The sequence below is a fragment of the Miscanthus floridulus genome, chromosome 7 (genome assembly GCF_019320115.1).
Source record: "Miscanthus floridulus cultivar M001 chromosome 7, ASM1932011v1, whole genome shotgun sequence".
NCBI lineage: Eukaryota > Viridiplantae > Streptophyta > Magnoliopsida > Poales > Poaceae > Miscanthus > Miscanthus floridulus.
The window spans coordinates 14,702,843-14,718,724 of NC_089586.1; the positions used below are offsets into that span (position 1 = coordinate 14,702,843).

General features: G+C 45.3%; 3 protein-coding genes and 1 long non-coding RNA gene across 5 annotated transcripts; 2 read left to right on the top strand and 2 right to left on the bottom strand.

The window, feature by feature from the left end:
- Positions 1 to 4,394: 4,394 nt before the first annotated feature.
- On the top strand, positions 4,395 to 5,608 carry LOC136462640 (uncharacterized). The gene is made up of 4 exons (XR_010760779.1): positions 4,395 to 4,434; positions 4,576 to 4,633; positions 4,782 to 4,840; positions 5,417 to 5,608. It is a non-coding gene; the product is annotated as an uncharacterized lncRNA (long non-coding RNA).
- Positions 5,609 to 6,230: 622 nt separating this feature from the next.
- LOC136466575 (light-harvesting complex-like protein 3 isotype 1, chloroplastic) lies at positions 6,231 to 8,415 on the top strand. The gene is made up of 3 exons (XM_066465019.1): positions 6,231 to 6,706; positions 7,652 to 7,789; positions 7,962 to 8,415. The coding sequence occupies exons 1-3, from the start codon at positions 6,355 to 6,357 to the stop codon at positions 8,207 to 8,209; spliced, it is 738 nt and encodes a 245-aa protein (XP_066321116.1). The 5' UTR covers positions 6,231 to 6,354; the 3' UTR covers positions 8,210 to 8,415.
- A 27-nt stretch (positions 8,416 to 8,442) lies between these two features.
- On the bottom strand, positions 8,443 to 12,371 carry LOC136466574 (general transcription and DNA repair factor IIH subunit TFB4-like). Its single transcript, XM_066465018.1, is given in 13 exon segments — positions 8,443 to 8,695; positions 8,831 to 8,938; positions 9,530 to 9,625; positions 9,823 to 9,899; positions 10,634 to 10,702; positions 10,809 to 10,862; positions 11,099 to 11,144; positions 11,222 to 11,259; positions 11,412 to 11,458; positions 11,545 to 11,815; positions 11,999 to 12,049; positions 12,051 to 12,088; positions 12,192 to 12,371. Coding segments are annotated over 12 exon segments (876 nt in total). The 5' UTR covers positions 12,223 to 12,371; the 3' UTR covers positions 8,443 to 8,695; positions 8,831 to 8,880.
- Positions 12,372 to 12,726: 355 nt separating this feature from the next.
- On the bottom strand, positions 12,727 to 15,682 carry LOC136462641 (65-kDa microtubule-associated protein 3-like). Of its 2 annotated transcripts, none has more exons than XM_066461711.1 (9): positions 15,311 to 15,682; positions 14,994 to 15,218; positions 14,668 to 14,928; positions 14,342 to 14,548; positions 13,929 to 14,241; positions 13,688 to 13,836; positions 13,502 to 13,589; positions 13,344 to 13,407; positions 12,727 to 13,223 (listed from the first exon to the last, which is right to left on the bottom strand). In XM_066461711.1, the coding sequence occupies exons 1-9, from the start codon at positions 15,389 to 15,391 to the stop codon at positions 12,890 to 12,892; spliced, it is 1,722 nt and encodes a 573-aa protein (XP_066317808.1). In that variant the 5' UTR covers positions 15,392 to 15,682; the 3' UTR covers positions 12,727 to 12,889. The 2 variants fall into 2 exon arrangements, with proteins under 2 accessions (XP_066317808.1, XP_066317807.1); XM_066461710.1 differs by having other exon boundaries at positions 13,334 to 13,407.
- Positions 15,683 to 15,882: the final 200 nt, after the last annotated feature.

A 15,882-nucleotide genomic window follows, 5' to 3' on the forward strand; every position in this document is an offset into this window, starting at 1 on the left:
AAAATCACAAATTTGAACTGTCCAAACTATCTCAAATGGAAAGTTGACAAAAACAACAATTGTATATCTCGATAATTTTAACAAACTTGGTATTCAAAACTTTTCAATTTGAAATCATTTAGAGTCCATAATACTAGAGTCAAAGTGTTGTTTTTTCATTTGATCAAATTTGACTTGGTCAAACTTGCTCAAATGAGACACTATATGACCTCAGATGAAAAAACATTGAATACCAAGTTTAATCATCTTAGCAAGATCTACAATTGTTACATAGCTCATTTTCCATTTGAGAACGTTTTATCAAACACCAGTCATAAATTCTTGAATCTCATATAGACTTTCTAAAACTATGTCACACACTTGTGAAATTTGAACTACATTTTATTCAAACTTTCTCAAATGAAAAAATAGACTATATAAGGATTGTAGATCTTGATGAGCTGAACAAACTTGATATTCAAAACTTTTCAATTTGAGACAATCTAGGGTTCCGAAAACTAGTTTGTAGGCATAGAAATTTAAAAATCACAAATTTGAACCGTCCAAACTATCTCAAATGAAAAGTTGACCAAAACAACAATTGTAGATATTGATGATTTTAACAAACTTGGTATTCAAACCTTTTAAATTTGAAGTCATTTAGAGTTCATAATACTAGAATCAAAGTGTTGTTTTTTCATTTGATCAAATTTGACTTGGTCAAACTTGCTCAAATGAGACACTATATGACCTCAGATGAAAAAATATTGAATACCAAGTTTGATCATCTTAGCAATATCTACAATTGTTACATAGCTTATTTTCTCATTTGAGAAAGTTTTATCAAACACTAGTCATAAATTCTTGAATCTCATATAGACTTTCTAAAACTATGTCACACACTTGTGAAATTTAAACTATATTTTATTCAAAATTTCTCAAATAAAAAAATTGCCTATATAAGGATTGTAGATCTTGATGAGCTGAACAAACATGGTATTCAAAACTTTTCAATTTGAGACAATTTAGGGTTCCGAAAACTAGTTTGTAGGCGTAGAAATTTAAAAATCATAAATTTGAACCGTCCAAACTATCTCAAATGGAAAGTTGACCAAAACAACAATTGTAGATATTGATGATTTTAACAAACTTGGTATGCAAAACTTTTCAATTTAAAGTCATTTAGAGTTCATAATACTAGAGTCAAAGTGTTGTTTTTTTATTTGACCAAATTTGACTTGGTCAAACTTGCTCAAATGAGACACTAAATTACCTCAGATGAAAAAACTCCGAATACCAAGTTTGATCATCTCAGCAATATCTACAATTGTTACATAGCTCATTTTCCCATTTGAGAAAATTTTATCAAACACTAGTCATAAATTCTTAAATCTCATATAGACTTTCTAAAACCATGTCACACTTGTAAAATTTGAACTATATTTTATTCAAACTTTCTCAAATGAAAAAATGACCTATATAAGGATTGTAGATCTTGATGAGCTGAACAAACTTGGTATTCAAAACGTTTCAATTTAAGACAATCTAGGGTTCCGAAAACTAGTTTGTAGCCGTAGAAATTTAAAAATCAGAAATTTAAACCATCTAAACTATCTCAAATGGAAAGTTGACCAAAACAACAATTGTAAATCTTGATGATTTTAACAAACTTGGTATTCAAAACTTTTCAATTTAAAGTCATTTAGAGTTCATAATACTAGAGTCAAAGTGTTGTTTTTTCATTTGACCAAATTTGACTTGGTCAAACTTGCTCAAATGAGACACTAAATGACCTCAGATGAAAAAACTCTGAATACCAAGTTTGATCATCTTAGCAAGATCTACAATTGTTACATAGCTCATTTTCCCATTTGAGAAAGTTTTATCAAACACTAGTCATAAATTCTTGAATCTCATATAGACTTTCTAAAACTATGTCACACACTTGTGAAATTTGAACTACATTTTATTTAAACTTTCTTAAATAAAAAAATGGCCTATATAAGGATTGTAGATCTTGATGAGCTGAACAAACTTGGTATTCAAAACTTTTCAATTTGAGACAATCTAGGGTTCCGCAAGTTCAACTAGTACGGATTTTCTATAATTTTCTAACTATTTTCTAAGTTTTTCATTTCATGGAAAATTTAATTCTAAAAAATAAAAGGCATGATTTCTAAGTATTTCATTTCATGGAAAAAATAATTCTAAGTGACTTGCTCGATATCGGCGAGCTCGCGGGCGTTTAGGTTGCCGAGGATAGTAACATTTGTAGATGATATTTGTAGGTCTGAAGTTAGCAAATATCCATCAAATTATAGCTCAAAAATATGTTTCAATAAATAACCATCCGTACTAGTTGACCTTGCTTACGTGATCATCTCGGCGAGTATTTCTCCACCGGACGGCACCGTACTTGGTCAAGGAAGAGCTCCGATTCTACGAGGAAGGGAACACGGTCTTCCACGACCGTTGCCGCTCTCCCTCGTAAAATCAAAGCTCCTCCTTGACGTCCGTTACCGCTCGGCAGAGAACATGCTCACCGAGCTGAACACGGTCCGCAAGTTCAACTAGTACGGATTTTCTACAAATTTCTAACTATTTTCTAAGTTTTTTATTTCATGAAAAAATTAATTCTAAGATCACATAAGCCGCCGGGGACGAGGATGGCGCGTGCTCTAGCGAGAACGAGCGAGGCGTGATTTTGATGAACTAATTTAACTTTTGTTTATCCAAACATATATGCAAATCATCATGTGATTTTGAGCTAAAAATGATATATAAAATCATAATAAAGTCCAACATATAAAGTTACACATGCATCTACATCGTAAAATGAGATAAGCTACTGATAAAACATAAGAGGATTAAGTTTGTTAACTCCAAAATCGAAGAGCAACACCAATGGAAGGGGAGAGAGTAAGAACAACAGCAAGCTGAAGAACAGAGGCAGTGAGTTTGAATGGAATGGCTCGGGCTCGGTGAGGAAGAAATGAGCTAGTCTATAGACCGGGATAATTAGTCCCGGTTAGGGGGCCAAATCGGGACTAAAGATTAATCTTTATTCCCGGGGCATCACCTAAACCGGAACTAAAAGCTTTAGTCCCGGCAACCTTTAGTCCCGGTTGGTAATACCAGCCGGGACTAAAGATCCTTGCCCCGCGGACGACCGTTGGGTAGGAACCTTTAGTCCTGGGAAAAAAAAAATGCCGAGGCTAATGTCAAATTGGGACATCGTTCTAAAGTCTGTTCTCTAAGTAGTGGCAAAGCATGCGGCACTCGGTAAATTTTGCTTCTCCCGTAGTGCCACCTCACCTCTGTGTACTGTCCATTGGCTTTTCTTCCTGGTTGGCCGAATGTTGCTGTATACAGATTGCAAAGTTTGCCTCTACGACATGGCTACAGCAAAGCTGACCACTGTGCGCCAGCTAGATCACATGAAATACCAGGGTCGTAGGGCACGGACATGGGAGAATTTCCTCTTCGCCTTCAATGTTCAGCTGTATTCAAAAAGTCTTATTCGGATCAGTGTGTAGCCTGCTGATGAAGCATGTGTGTTTCTGAGAGAGAGAGAAATCAGCTCTTTATTCTTCTTTTGTATGTTACGGCTACGTCCGAATGTCGCATGCTGTACCTTTTATTTCCCTTTGAACCATATATGTTATGAAGTGGTAGATTAATTTCTTTTCCAAATCATTTCTGAAGAATTTTCTTGAAAGTTATTGTTTCATTTCTGGAGTTTTGTTTAGATTAACTTGTTCGGGCTCACTGCTAAGGAGCTGTCTAATCAATTGATCACATCTTGGAACTTTCTTTGTTCAACATTGGTCTGCTCAAATCACTGGGAGCAGCAAAATTGTACCTCATACTGATGAAGTGGAGCATAAGGACAGTTCCATTCTACTTGCTGCGGCCTCCCATTTTTTCCCTGGTGAAGATTGTAGTGGTGTGGTGAAACGCTCGCGATTGGAGGTTCTACCCAGCTGGCCTGCAGCTAAAGAAACCGAATGAAGCTATGCGCATTGCGTTGCAAGCAGGAGGAACGGTGTCTCCCAGTTGGCCAGAATGCCAAATGCTAACTGGTGGAGATTTTGGTGGGTCAGGCATGTTGTTGCTTCTGGATGCATGCTGAACTCCGAACCATCTGGTGGAGTGGTTATTAGAGTACGTCTGGGTGGGTTGGTTTTACCATCCTCATGCCCTCTGCCAAATATCTTGCTTTGCTTTTACTCTGATCCCGTATTTGCAATGCCAAATAATCTTTGGTTACTCTCCTGGCATTTTTTTGTGTTGCTCAGCCAATGTAGATGTTGTGTGCAGTTTTTCCCCTCTGTTTATTTGTTGAGATCTCATACTGAGAACAATGATTTTGTGTAGTAATCAATGAGTTCGAAGAGTAGAGCAAGGAAAATTCAGTCTTTGGTTAAATGTGAAATTGGAGCTTCTTGGTCTAAGGTTATGCCAGCTTTCTTCATATCTAGATTGGACTTGGCATTATAGAGTCATGGATGGATTCCATTGAAGACTCGCGTTTCTTTGATGTTGCTACGACAGAAGTTCCACTAAAACCTGAAAATTTTCAATTTCATAATGCAGGCAACAAGAATTTGATGAGAAAAGCATCACGATATTTACTGATTGCAACAAGCACCAGGTTTGCAGCTCACTGCCTCATTTCCTGCTTACATTCATGGCCTTTTAGCATCTTCGTATTGCCAGGAAATGTAAAAATTGCATGTGGTGATCTACTATTTCTTAGACCTGATGGTTGTTTTTGTTGTTCTCATGCGGTCCTGATGCAGTGCTACTAAGACAGGATTCAGATAAAGCTATGAAAAGACAGCACTGCTGAGCATTCCAGGTAGATAATTTTCACATCCCTCCAAGCTAGAGCTACCTAGAGGACATACGATGATTATGTAGGCACTCATGGTTCTGTTGCTGTACCCATGCACACATGTTCTCTAGATGTATATTTTGGTAGGTCAGACATTCGATCGGACTCCGGATGCAGTACTCAGCTGGTGGAAACTAAATTTACAGGTTGGAGTAGATGTTGGTAACTGTTGTTGTTGCTAAATGCTCATCACGTTTTCTTCGTGTCCTTGTGGACAGATTTCATTTGATGATATTTAACGCCTAGGCAGGGAGACCATTGGTTTACTAATTGAGCTTATCCCTGTAATCTACTTTAGCTTTGATACGGATCATGATTTCCTCGTGATATGATGCTTGTATGCATATGTTCCTTGGTTCTTCCTGCCATGGACAGAAACCATGTGTCCTGTCTTTTATGGTTGTTTATTGCTTTTGTATCTGCCAAGCAAGCAAAGGCAGCCCGAGGGCGTCAGTGCCAGGCGTAAGCTCTTGATGAGTTTTAACTACGACAACAGCTGATTACCAATTTATTCTATTGTCTTTCTGTGATAAATTCCAGCAGATGTCGTCTCAGTTCTATGCAGCATGGGAGCTGAGGAGCAAAATTTCTGTGAAGTGAAAGATGAAGAGGATGGAGACAAGTGGTCGACGTCGTCGGGGTTGTTGCTGCTTCCTTGCCCAAGAGCCGTTGGAATGAGGTGGCTTGGGAATTGGAGGTCTCAGTCTCAGGCAAATATACCACTAAGTCCCTTCACAGATACTTGACTTTTAAGGTTCAGATCAGATCTTTCTATGGATGGTCTACCACGACAGAATTCAGTGTGGTGTACTGCTGAAAAGGAGGAATTGGTCTGCTTCTGTTCTGTGTAAAACTTGTGGGCAAGGTGAGACAACTAATCAGATTATGTTCCAATGCCCCAGTTGCTTCCTTTCTTTGGACTTACTTTCGTTCTATGCTGGGGTGGTCTCTATCCCCCACTAGTATGGAGAGGTTATTTGTTGATGTGTTGGACCATCTGAAGGGAAAGTTGAGGAGTATATATCATTTTAAGACTAGGAACAATGTGTTCTTCAAATCAACAACAAAATTATGGCGTCTCCTATAGGACTATGCTGGTACTTCACAAGACTGTCATGCTTATCTATGGATTTTCCGTTGAGCTCTCAGCGTCCGTCTCTATTTGATCGGATACTCCAAGCCCTCCCTCTCGGCATCCACAACCACAGATTTTTCAACGTTGTACCCGGCGGCAAACCAATGGCAGCGCAGCCAGGACGGCACCCCATCCACAGGCGCGGACACGTCAGCGCGGCCATGCCACGTCACCAGAAAAGAGAGCTCGACAGGGCCATGGCCCAAGCCCAACTGGCGGCCAGGCCTGGCCCTGGCCGCACACTATCCTCTCCTCTCTATCCTTTTCCTCTCCACTGCTCTCCGTCTCCCCTCCCCCACACTGCCACTGCCAACCTCCCCTCCCCTTCGCTTCGCTCTTCGCCATGGCCATGGCGACCTCCACCTTCTCCCCGCGCCCCGCCACCCTCAACAAGCCCCTGCGGGCGGGCATCCAGCTCCACCTCATCCCCTTCCCGCACCTCCGCGCCGGCCGCCTCGTCTGCGCCACCGCCGCCGGGGAGGCGCCGCCCGTCGAGGTCGAGCAGCGGGACGAGGCGGAGCCGGCCCCCGCCGCGGCCTCCAACGGGGCCGCCGTTAAGGCCGAGGCGCCCGCCGCGAAAACCGAGCCCCCGCCGGTCCCGGCCTTCCGCGACGCCAGGTGGGTCAACGGCACCTGGGACCTCACCAAGTTCGACAAGGGCGGCGTCGTCGACTGGGACGCCGTCATCGACGCCGGTGAGGACTCTGACAGTCTGACTCCTCCTTCCTAGTATCTCTCTCTGAAAAGGTTGCCAGTGTGAGCGAGCGAAAAGGTTGCTAAGCATGCACCGAACCGAAGTCATGGAGAGTGTGCGCCGATATTACAGCTTGATGTGGAACCCTGGATTGGATTCACATGTTGGAGCGGGAATTGCTGCCTGTCTGCCATTGCAATTTTAGCGTGTAGGTTGTGGCGAGCTCGTTCTGTGCTTCATGAGTAATCATCACAAGTGTACTCTAGTGTCTTTAGTTTGCTGAATGCTTAGCGTCAGGCAAGGAAAGGGCTAGATAGATGGTTAAGCTATGGTGTGCAGGGGTATGGTTTGCCATCCCTGTGGACGTAATGTGCATAAAGCTTGCACCCTTTCACAGCCCGGTGTGCTCGAATAAATGGCATACGCATACTCGCTGATTGAACAAGGCACGGCTGCAGTATCTGTCTGAACTTCTGTTTTTCTTGTGGTTGTAGAGTTGAAAGATTTTAGGGTTGGATCTGATTTTTCCTTGTAGTTGTAGAATAGCGACTTAGCAGCAGTTGATGGTCGAAGACGAATTTCCAGTCTAAAGAGATGTTAGTTGGTTAGGAACTAGGGAAGCGAGGGGAGGAAGATGCATCAGTCCCACTTGAGTCTCAGCTGGTCTTGAATTGATTTAGCACACATTTTCTGAACTGGGGAGGCATGCTTTTCATAACTTGTGTTGTGTCCCTGCGATTCTGCTATAGCTCACGTGAACTGACTAGGAAAAGAATCATGCATATGCAGGACATGCTTGTGTAAACTCAAACATTTGTTGGCTTGCTACAATGAGTGGGGCAAGCAAGCATGGCTAGCTTACGATTTTTACCGCATCTTCCCGGACATTGTAGCTCCTAGGGAACGCCACAGCTAACTGATGCCAGTCATCTTTGTTTGATTCCAGAGGCCAGGAGGAGGAAATGGCTTGAAGATTATCCAGAGGCGACTAGCACAGATGAGGCCGTCGTCTTCGACACTTCAATTATTCCATGGTGGGCATGGATGAAGCGATTCCACCTTCCTGAAGCCGAGAAGCTAAATGGTTATCACCAAGCCCTTCTCTTTTGTCATTTATTAAACTGCTGAATATGATAAATTGCTTTGAAAAAACAGTTGAATATGATGTGTTCTATTTCAAATCAAACCGCGGGTGCAAATGACATTTTGTGTCCAGGGATTGTGCATTCAGAACCGATTATTCTCGTCCAATGCAGGTCGCGCTGCCATGGTTGGCTTCTTCATGGCATACTTTGTGGATAGCTTGACGGGCGTGGGCCTTGTCGACCAAATGGGCAACTTCTTCTGCAAAACGCTGCTATTTGTTGCCGTCGCTGGTGTACTGCTAATCAGGAAAAATGAGGACATCGAATCACTGAAGAAGCTTATCGATGAGACTACGTTCTATGACAAGCAATGGCAGGCAACCTGGCAAGATGATTCCACTGCGGGGCCAAAGAATTAGTTCAGGTTCAGCATTGGGATACAAATGCAGAATGGTTCTTGTCATGTATTTTGTTTCGTTTGTCGGCCTTTTTGTTTCCCCGTCTAGTGAGGTTTGGAGGAACATTGACAAACGTAATAATCTACGTCATCTTGTAAAATAGTATGGACTCACTTTCTGTGCTAGAGATAATTACGTGCAGTTTTAATGGTTTATATGGTTTGCCATCTCAGAGCATTTCTCATCCAAGCAGTAAGGGCAACCATGCCATGATATTTTCATCAGTGGCATGTTCTCATTTTTTGACAACAATTCATAACAGAAGATCACTGTCACCAGGTTTGCAAATTTCTACTCGCCACAAGAACTATGTTCAAAAGCAATAGTGTTTGCCCTAAACTCGTTTCCTTAACAAAAATTGTCATAGCCTAATCTACACTGCTTATCGCCTTCGGTTAAATCACCATCCCTTCGGATATACATGGGTAAACTGGTGCATGGTCCGTCCTGGGCAATTCACAGATATTCTGATATCAGACATGGAATTCATTTACATATCGATCAAAGAAATGTCATGTACACATGTCGAGGTGCTCATCAAAGATTAGTCTGAAACAAAGCAAAGATTAATCTGAAACAAACCTGTGAGACAGAGAGAGAGAAGCATGTCTGTTGGTGGTTAACTTTTCTGACTACTTGCTTTGATCTGGCATGGAATTCAAATCAGGCATGACACGACTGAATTCTGACCTGCAGCCAGAGCAAACAAATTAAATTCAATGTCCAGATTTATGGTACCAGAGGAAAACAATAACTTAGCAAGTATCTTAATACAATCATTTTGCAAGCAGCAAGATAAATCACTAGTATAAAGACAAATGCTAACAGCTACCAAAAACTAAATTAGATGTACAAACTGCTTGGCAAGACATACTTTTGTGGTACTGCTAAAAAAAAGACACTTTTGTGGTAGGCTTATATAAACTGCAAAGCCAACTAAACCTTGAGATGATTTCAATTTTGCATAAGGTTGGTTGAAATTAGAGCGAAAAATGGAAGTGCATGTCAAAGTAAAACTATTCAGGAAGGAACGCAAAATTAAGAGTAACTGATTGCTTCTTGCATGAACCAAATTTGATGCTGGCTAAAAAGAAATTACAGGAACAAAGAATTGAATGGAGAGAAGGTAATAAGGTGGTTGTAGCAAAGAAACCAATAATTTCTAATTCATAAAACTGTGGACTTGCGTCTAGAAACAAGAACAGAACATAAATTTGTTATCATCAAAAGGTACCCAAAAAAGGGTCTCATCAGAGGAACACAATTGAAAATAAAACTTACCCGCAGGTTGAACACTTCTTCTGATTCTTGCAGAATATTGACAAACAAACTGAACAAACATATCCCATGTCGATAGTCTTCTTATGGCAGAAACACCTGCAAAATCAGTAAAAAAATATTGAGTGCATTGAGGTGTCACCAATATTAGATGAATGCAATCTTTTTGGAAAGAAATAAAACGGAACCAGATTTGTTAATGTGGGACCAGCTTTTGCCCTGATTGTAAATTTTCACAAAAGGAGGATAGTAGGTCTAGTACTGATGCTTAATAAAGGAAATTTAGAAGCACATACGAAGCACGAAAGTCCACTCCAAGAGTTTTTGGAAGGCGCAGAAATGCTCTAGAGTGTAAATCAGTTGCAAATACAGCCTGCATTATTGTTGAAATGTGTCAATGAGCTTAAGCAACTACAAGAGAAATAAGCCCACACAAAGTTATTTACACAAACAAAGGAAGAGGATATAAAATAATATGATATATAAATAACAAATTCTCTAGTAGACAGGTATTGCCAGACTAAAGTGAAGACATCTGCACAAGTAGATCCCAGTTCTGTCTATCAGACATGGCTAATCTCTTACTTAGATATATTATAAGTAAAATCCAAAATTTTGTGAGGAAGGTATCATCAGATAAATGTTCGCAACACCTAATGTGAAACAACAAAAAACAAACAAAGATCTGAACACAAAGCATACAGAAGTGACCAATAAACTTTTACATGCTCTTAATGCCAATTCAGTAATTCACAGTTAAGGAAAGCACAAAAGACTTCCCTAATTTACTAACTATAATAGCAAACCAACTACATGAGGAAAAATGAATGCAAAGAATTTTTCAACTGGTATGATAACAAAAATGGTAGTAATGTCATCACCCTTTTAGAGGGTAGTAGATTCAGCATAGTGTGCTCGATGTTCCTAGGCTAATCCGTTTTCGCTATTATGTGAAACTATAGAGCACAATACAACCATAAAAGGATTATTCTGTCAAAAGGATCATAACGACAAGTATATAAATACATTCTCAAGAGGCCCCCAAAGGAAAATAGGACTATATGAGAAGATATATTAATATCAGCAGTGGGAGGCCGGATAACTTACGGCAAGGTATTGAAACAGACCATTTAGTTCTTGGGGCTTCAAATAAACTCCTCCTGTTATGTACGAAGCCTATGTGATGAAACACCAGTAACTAGTCAGCAAGAGGATGTTGTGACAGTATAACATGTGGATGAATTTGATCAGTAGAATTCAAGAGCGTACTAAACAGCATTACCTGCTGCAAGAAAGCAGAATCTTGGGTTCCCACAATACAAGAATCAATTGGTACCTAAGAGATTTGTAAAATGTTACGGTCATTATGCCACCCTAGTAATTAAAAGGTTTGGAACAATTATGGATGCATATCTATATAGGCACATTTCAATGTCTTGCTACTTCTCAATCCACTACATGTGCCACACTTGGATAGTAAGTAATAAGTAACAACATAGCGACTGGCCGGTGAAATTGAAGGGTCAATAAATCTCAATGGGACTATAATGGATTAAGCAACTGATGCAATACCATGGAACGTTGAGCAGAAAATATTGAATTCATCACTGCCACATATCTGCAAGTTCATTTGATCAAGTGAAAACTAGGTCCTGAAAAAATTTAGAAATTGCATTGATGAAGGTGTACGCATACTGTTCAGGTCCATCTGGAGAGCCCTGCAGGCACAAAATCTGTATCTCATGTTAGTATCAACTGCCGTGGCATTATAATAAGAATACTGACTACAACAATTTATGGGCGAATCAAAGCATTATTTGTTGATCACAAATGATGAAAACCAAACGTTACTCACAATCCTACATGACAGCATGTAGCCACTCACCCGAGGTTGCGGATGCCGAGTCCCAGACCGGAAAATCCTCTGTATATCTAAATACCCTCCATGTTAAGCAACAAAAGCACAAAATAAGATAGGGCAAATGCACAAGAAGCAAGGAATTCAAACGATTGGATACAGCACAAAGCGAGGGACAGCGCCCCAGAGAGCAGCGACGCGGCATTGGCAGAAGCAACAGAACCGTTGCCCGCAGTGGCACGGGCGTCTTGTGCAATGAACTCCTCTGCCTTGCGGCTTGCCCTGTCGAAGGTGTCCGAGACGCCCACGCCACCGGAGGGGCTGGCATCACTGGAATCCAGGATGTAGGCACAGGAGCTGACTCCCGCGGCGATGACGACCACACGGTTGAGGTGGTTCAGCAGCAGGATCGAGTTGACGAAGTGAATCAGCTGCACAGACATGGATATTACATACATCAAGTCCAAGGGCGAAAGGCTGGAAAGCCAAAGCCCAATCAACGGATCAGGGCACAGCTAGCAACGAGTCATCTAATAACGCACAAAATTATCATTTGAATATCGAGCAAGGAGGCATGCAAAAAGGGAAGCAAAGGGAAGGTTAGGGTTGCATACGTGCGCGAAGAAGTCGGCGAAGGGGAGCGCGGCGGCGGCCCAGAAGAAAGGGGTTCGTGTCGACGACCACCACGACGAGGCTGACGTCATCTGCACGCGCCGGCGAGTGGTGCCAGATAGGATGAGCGTGTGTGCGTTAGAACGACGAGGCGTCGCGGAGTACGGGGGATGCGAGATGTAGCGGGCGGCTCACCGGAGTAGAGCTTGGAGTGAGCGGAGGTCATGGCCGGCGAGGGGGGTCGCTGCTGCAGCCCGGCGGCGGTGGGTCGCGCGCCCAGCCAATCCAATGCTCCGAGGCGCCGGCGGGAGTGATGGGGCGGCGGCGCTGGCGCAGGCGGTGGCAGTTGCCGCGGTTGGGGACTGGGGAGTGCTCGACTGCTCGTAGCTCCAGAAGCTGTGGTCTCCTGGACTATACATGGGCCTGGCCCAATCTTGTGTACTTGGGCATAACAGTTTTGGGCCTGAACTAAGCCCGTGCTTCCTTTTAAAATTGGAATGTACAGCTGGTTATCTTTTGGTGGCTGTTTGAATTTTTAAACTTTCTTTTTACCGAACTTGTGTTCCAAACTTGGTTCTGTTGATTCAAAAAAAAAACTGGTTCTGTTCATTTTAAAAATGAAATCCTTATGGTTTCCCATTTTCTCATTCTACTAGTAAAGCATTAGCACTGCATGCAGTGATGCACATTCGACTTTGATGTAAAATCTGAAGTCTGAACCCCCGAAAAATCACTAAATCAGAGAACTTTTACAGCAAACGGTTTCAGTTCAACGGAGGATCCATCCAGATTTCAAACAGATTTTGGGCGTTGCAGATCGACGATATCCATGGCCATTCCAGCTTGCTGACCTGACTACAACCAAAAAAATCACTCGAAGGAGTCCGACGACATCATCTGGCCCTCGTCGCTCCCGCCTCGGCGCGCCGACATGGGCGACTTGAGGAAGCTGGGCGTGCCGGGCCTGGACGACGCCGGCGCCGCCTTCCTTGCGCTGCCACCGCCGGCGTTCCCCCCCATGGACAGCGTCCTGGTGACGTTCTTGATGTTCTTGGGCGGCGGTCGGGCCACCGGCGACGACACGTCCCGGTCCGGCAGCGCCACGCCGGCCGCGGCCGCGCCCTGCACCTGCTGCAGCAGCCGCCGCTGGTCCCGCTGCCGCTTCCGCTCCTGCTCCTTCTCCTTCCTCGTGTTGCCGTAGTCCTCCAGCATGTCCAGCAGCACCTCCTGCATGCGCGCATCAACGTTGTTAATTAATTGCATTGAGGTGCAGTGCAGTGCAGTGCGGCCGTCGCCATGGCCCGTAGGTGATGGAGGTTTTTGCAAGGCAGGCGTACACCGTCGTACTCGAACTTGGCGCCTCTCTCCTTCTCCCACGCAACCACCTTCGCCATCAGAGCTTCCGCCATTGCTGCACCTCACACGTCAATTCCTTATCAGAAGGATTATTATGTATGTTCAGATTCAGAAACGCCATGGCTGAAGCAGAACAAAGGCTATGTTACCCGGCATTTTGCTGACCAAGGAGCGGGCTTTCTCGGCGCGTTTGAGAACGAGATGCGTCCCTTTGCCGACGTTGTATCTGTTCTCGTTCTGCAAGAACGAAAGCAAGGAAAAGCTCAGTGATTCCTGGAGATGGAGATGATCAGACGGGGAATTGTTCAGAGAGTCTGACGACGACCGAGACGCACTCTGCTGTACTCCTCGAGCCAGGACTCCTCCTCCAGCGCCGCCTGCCACCTGTCCATCTTCTCCAGCACGTCCTTCCGGCTGAACTCCAGGTCCTTGGCCTCCGAGATCTGCACCTCCAGCCGCTCCAGGATCACAGCCCGTTCGGCATCTGCAGTAGTCGATCGCAGTCAGTCGTATTATACACGCATGCATTTCTCAAGCAAGAACAAAAGTTCAGGCGTGTTGACAATTGACATATACCGCTGTCGATGGCGTCCAGCACCATGACGGCAGCGTCGTCGTCCTCCGGGAGGCGCGCGCGGCGGCGGATCTCCATGAGCTCCTCGTGCTTCTTCACGACCAGGTCTTTCATCCGGCACTCCTTGAGGGTCTCCAGCCTCACCACCTCCGCCTCCACGTTGCGTATGAAGGCCATGGAGAGGGCGCCGGGCTCCGTGATCTCGTCCTCGGACGCGGCGATGTTGCAGGCCACGCCCTGGAACCGCCGCTGCTCCTCCGCCGGCGTGTCCATCAGGTTCCACAGCTCCAGCATGCTGCCCAGCAGGTCTTGCAGCTGCCATGCATGCCATTGCATTGCCAAAGGAAACAGGTTGTTTCATTCAGTTGGAGAAGGCTCACGAATCTCCATTCAACGGCGGCGAGGGCTACCGTACCTTCTCCATCCGACTCCGTTTGATCTCTCTCAGCCTCTCGATGCCCGCAGCCAGCCCCGCGATGGCGCCGTCGCTGATGTCGCCGGCCTGCACCTGCACGCCGCCGCCATTGACGACATTGTTTGTCTCTCTGGGATCCATGCCGAGAACCAAGGATGACGAGTGCAGCAGAGCCAGGAGCTCCGCCACCTTCTTGGTGCGACTTTCCTGCGTGTACATGTGTCAAGATCTCGATCCAAAGCAAGAACAAACGCTAAGCATGCATGCAATGCACCCGTCAGGAGTCGATCAGGACCGATCAGTTTCTTTAATTAGGGTGATCTGACCTTTTCCTGCTGCAGGTGGTGCAGGTAGGCTCTGAGCTCGTCGAGCTTGGTCGTCGTCAGGTCGGAGCCGTCGACGACGGCGGCGGCATGAGCCTTCGGCTGGCCCTGGCCGCCGCCTAGCTGAAGGTTCATCTCCTCCTGGATCCTGTTGACCCGCTGGGTGACATCCGCGAACTGGCGCCGCCTCTCCTCCCTCCGCCGCCGCATCTCCGCCAGCTCCGGCGCGATAAAGCCCAGCTCCTCCTTCAGGCTCCCTGTGCCCTGGTCCCAATCCTCCGTCACGACCGACATCACCATTGCCCATCGGCCGGACTGTGCGCGCGTACCTGGAGCGAGGAGCAGGCCGTGTGCACGGTGGAGGGCGGCTCGCCGATGGTGGCGCAGATGGCGGCGACCTCGGCGACGGAGTCGGCGATCTCCCGCTTGAGCTGCGCTCGGTGCTGCCGGACCTGATCCACCTTGGTGCGGTACACGTTGAGGCAATCCTCCTCCAGCGCCTGCAGCGTCCCCCGCCGGTCCTCCTCCGCTTCCCCGATCTCGTCCCACATGTCCTGCGTGCGTGCATGAGTGCATCCATGAGAGGACAGGACTCAGGAGGAGGTCGAACGAACGGAGACGACGACGGACGAATGGACGGACGGACCCCTAGCTCATGCAGCAGCTCCTCGCGCCGGGGCTCCATCTGGAAGGGGAACAGGATGGCCCTCAGCTTCAGGGAGAGCATTGGGCTCCGTCGTCGCACGCTCCTCGCCCCATTGCTAGCTTCCCCTTCTAGCTCCCTCCTCTCCTCCGGCGGCTCCGATCAGCTCGAGGACAACGTACGTAACGCGCGCGGCAATGGCGGCAGATCTGGCCGACGGGATAATTAATGCTACCTGAACAACAACAACAACAACTGCAACTAACAACGACGCCACGGCGGCAGACGGTGGATCATGGCCGGCCGGCGCAGACGACGACGACTGCGATTATTGCACGGGGGATTGCTCCGCCCGCGGAAAGGGAGGAAATTGAGGGAGAAAGTATCGCTAAATAAAAGATTGTTCATGCATGTATGTATGCAGGGAGAGAAAGCTGCGTGCGTGTCTTAATTGTGTGAGGCCACGAGCAATGGTGGCCCAAAATAGGATCACGACGAGTCGGGAAGAATGATGTGCATGAGCATGAATCTCAATACAGGCCTAATAGGATAGCATATGCAGAGGTCTAATAAAT

What these genes read in the sequence shown, in the direction of transcription:
- LOC136466575 (XM_066465019.1), top strand. Translation starts at nt 6,355, where the DNA reads ATGGCCATGGCGACCTCCACCTTCTCCCCGCGCCCCGCCACCCTCAAC. An exon ending in GGACGCCGTCATCGACGCCG is followed by an intron (nt 6,707 to 7,651) that starts GTGAGGACTCTG and finishes GTTTGATTCCAG; the next exon opens with AGGCCAGGAGGAGGAAATGG. An exon ending in TGAAGCCGAGAAGCTAAATG is followed by an intron (nt 7,790 to 7,961) that starts GTTATCACCAAG and finishes CGTCCAATGCAG; the next exon opens with GTCGCGCTGCCATGGTTGGC.
- LOC136462641 (XM_066461710.1), bottom strand. Translation starts at nt 15,391, where the DNA reads ATGCTCTCCCTGAAGCTGAGGGCCATCCTGTTCCCCTTCCAGATGGAG. An exon ending in AGCTGCTGCATGAGCTAGGG is followed by an intron (nt 15,219 to 15,310) that starts GTCCGTCCGTCC and finishes GCACGCACGCAG; the next exon opens with GACATGTGGGACGAGATCGG. An exon ending in GCTGGACGCCATCGACAGCG is followed by an intron (nt 13,837 to 13,928) that starts GTATATGTCAAT and finishes CGACTACTGCAG; the next exon opens with ATGCCGAACGGGCTGTGATC.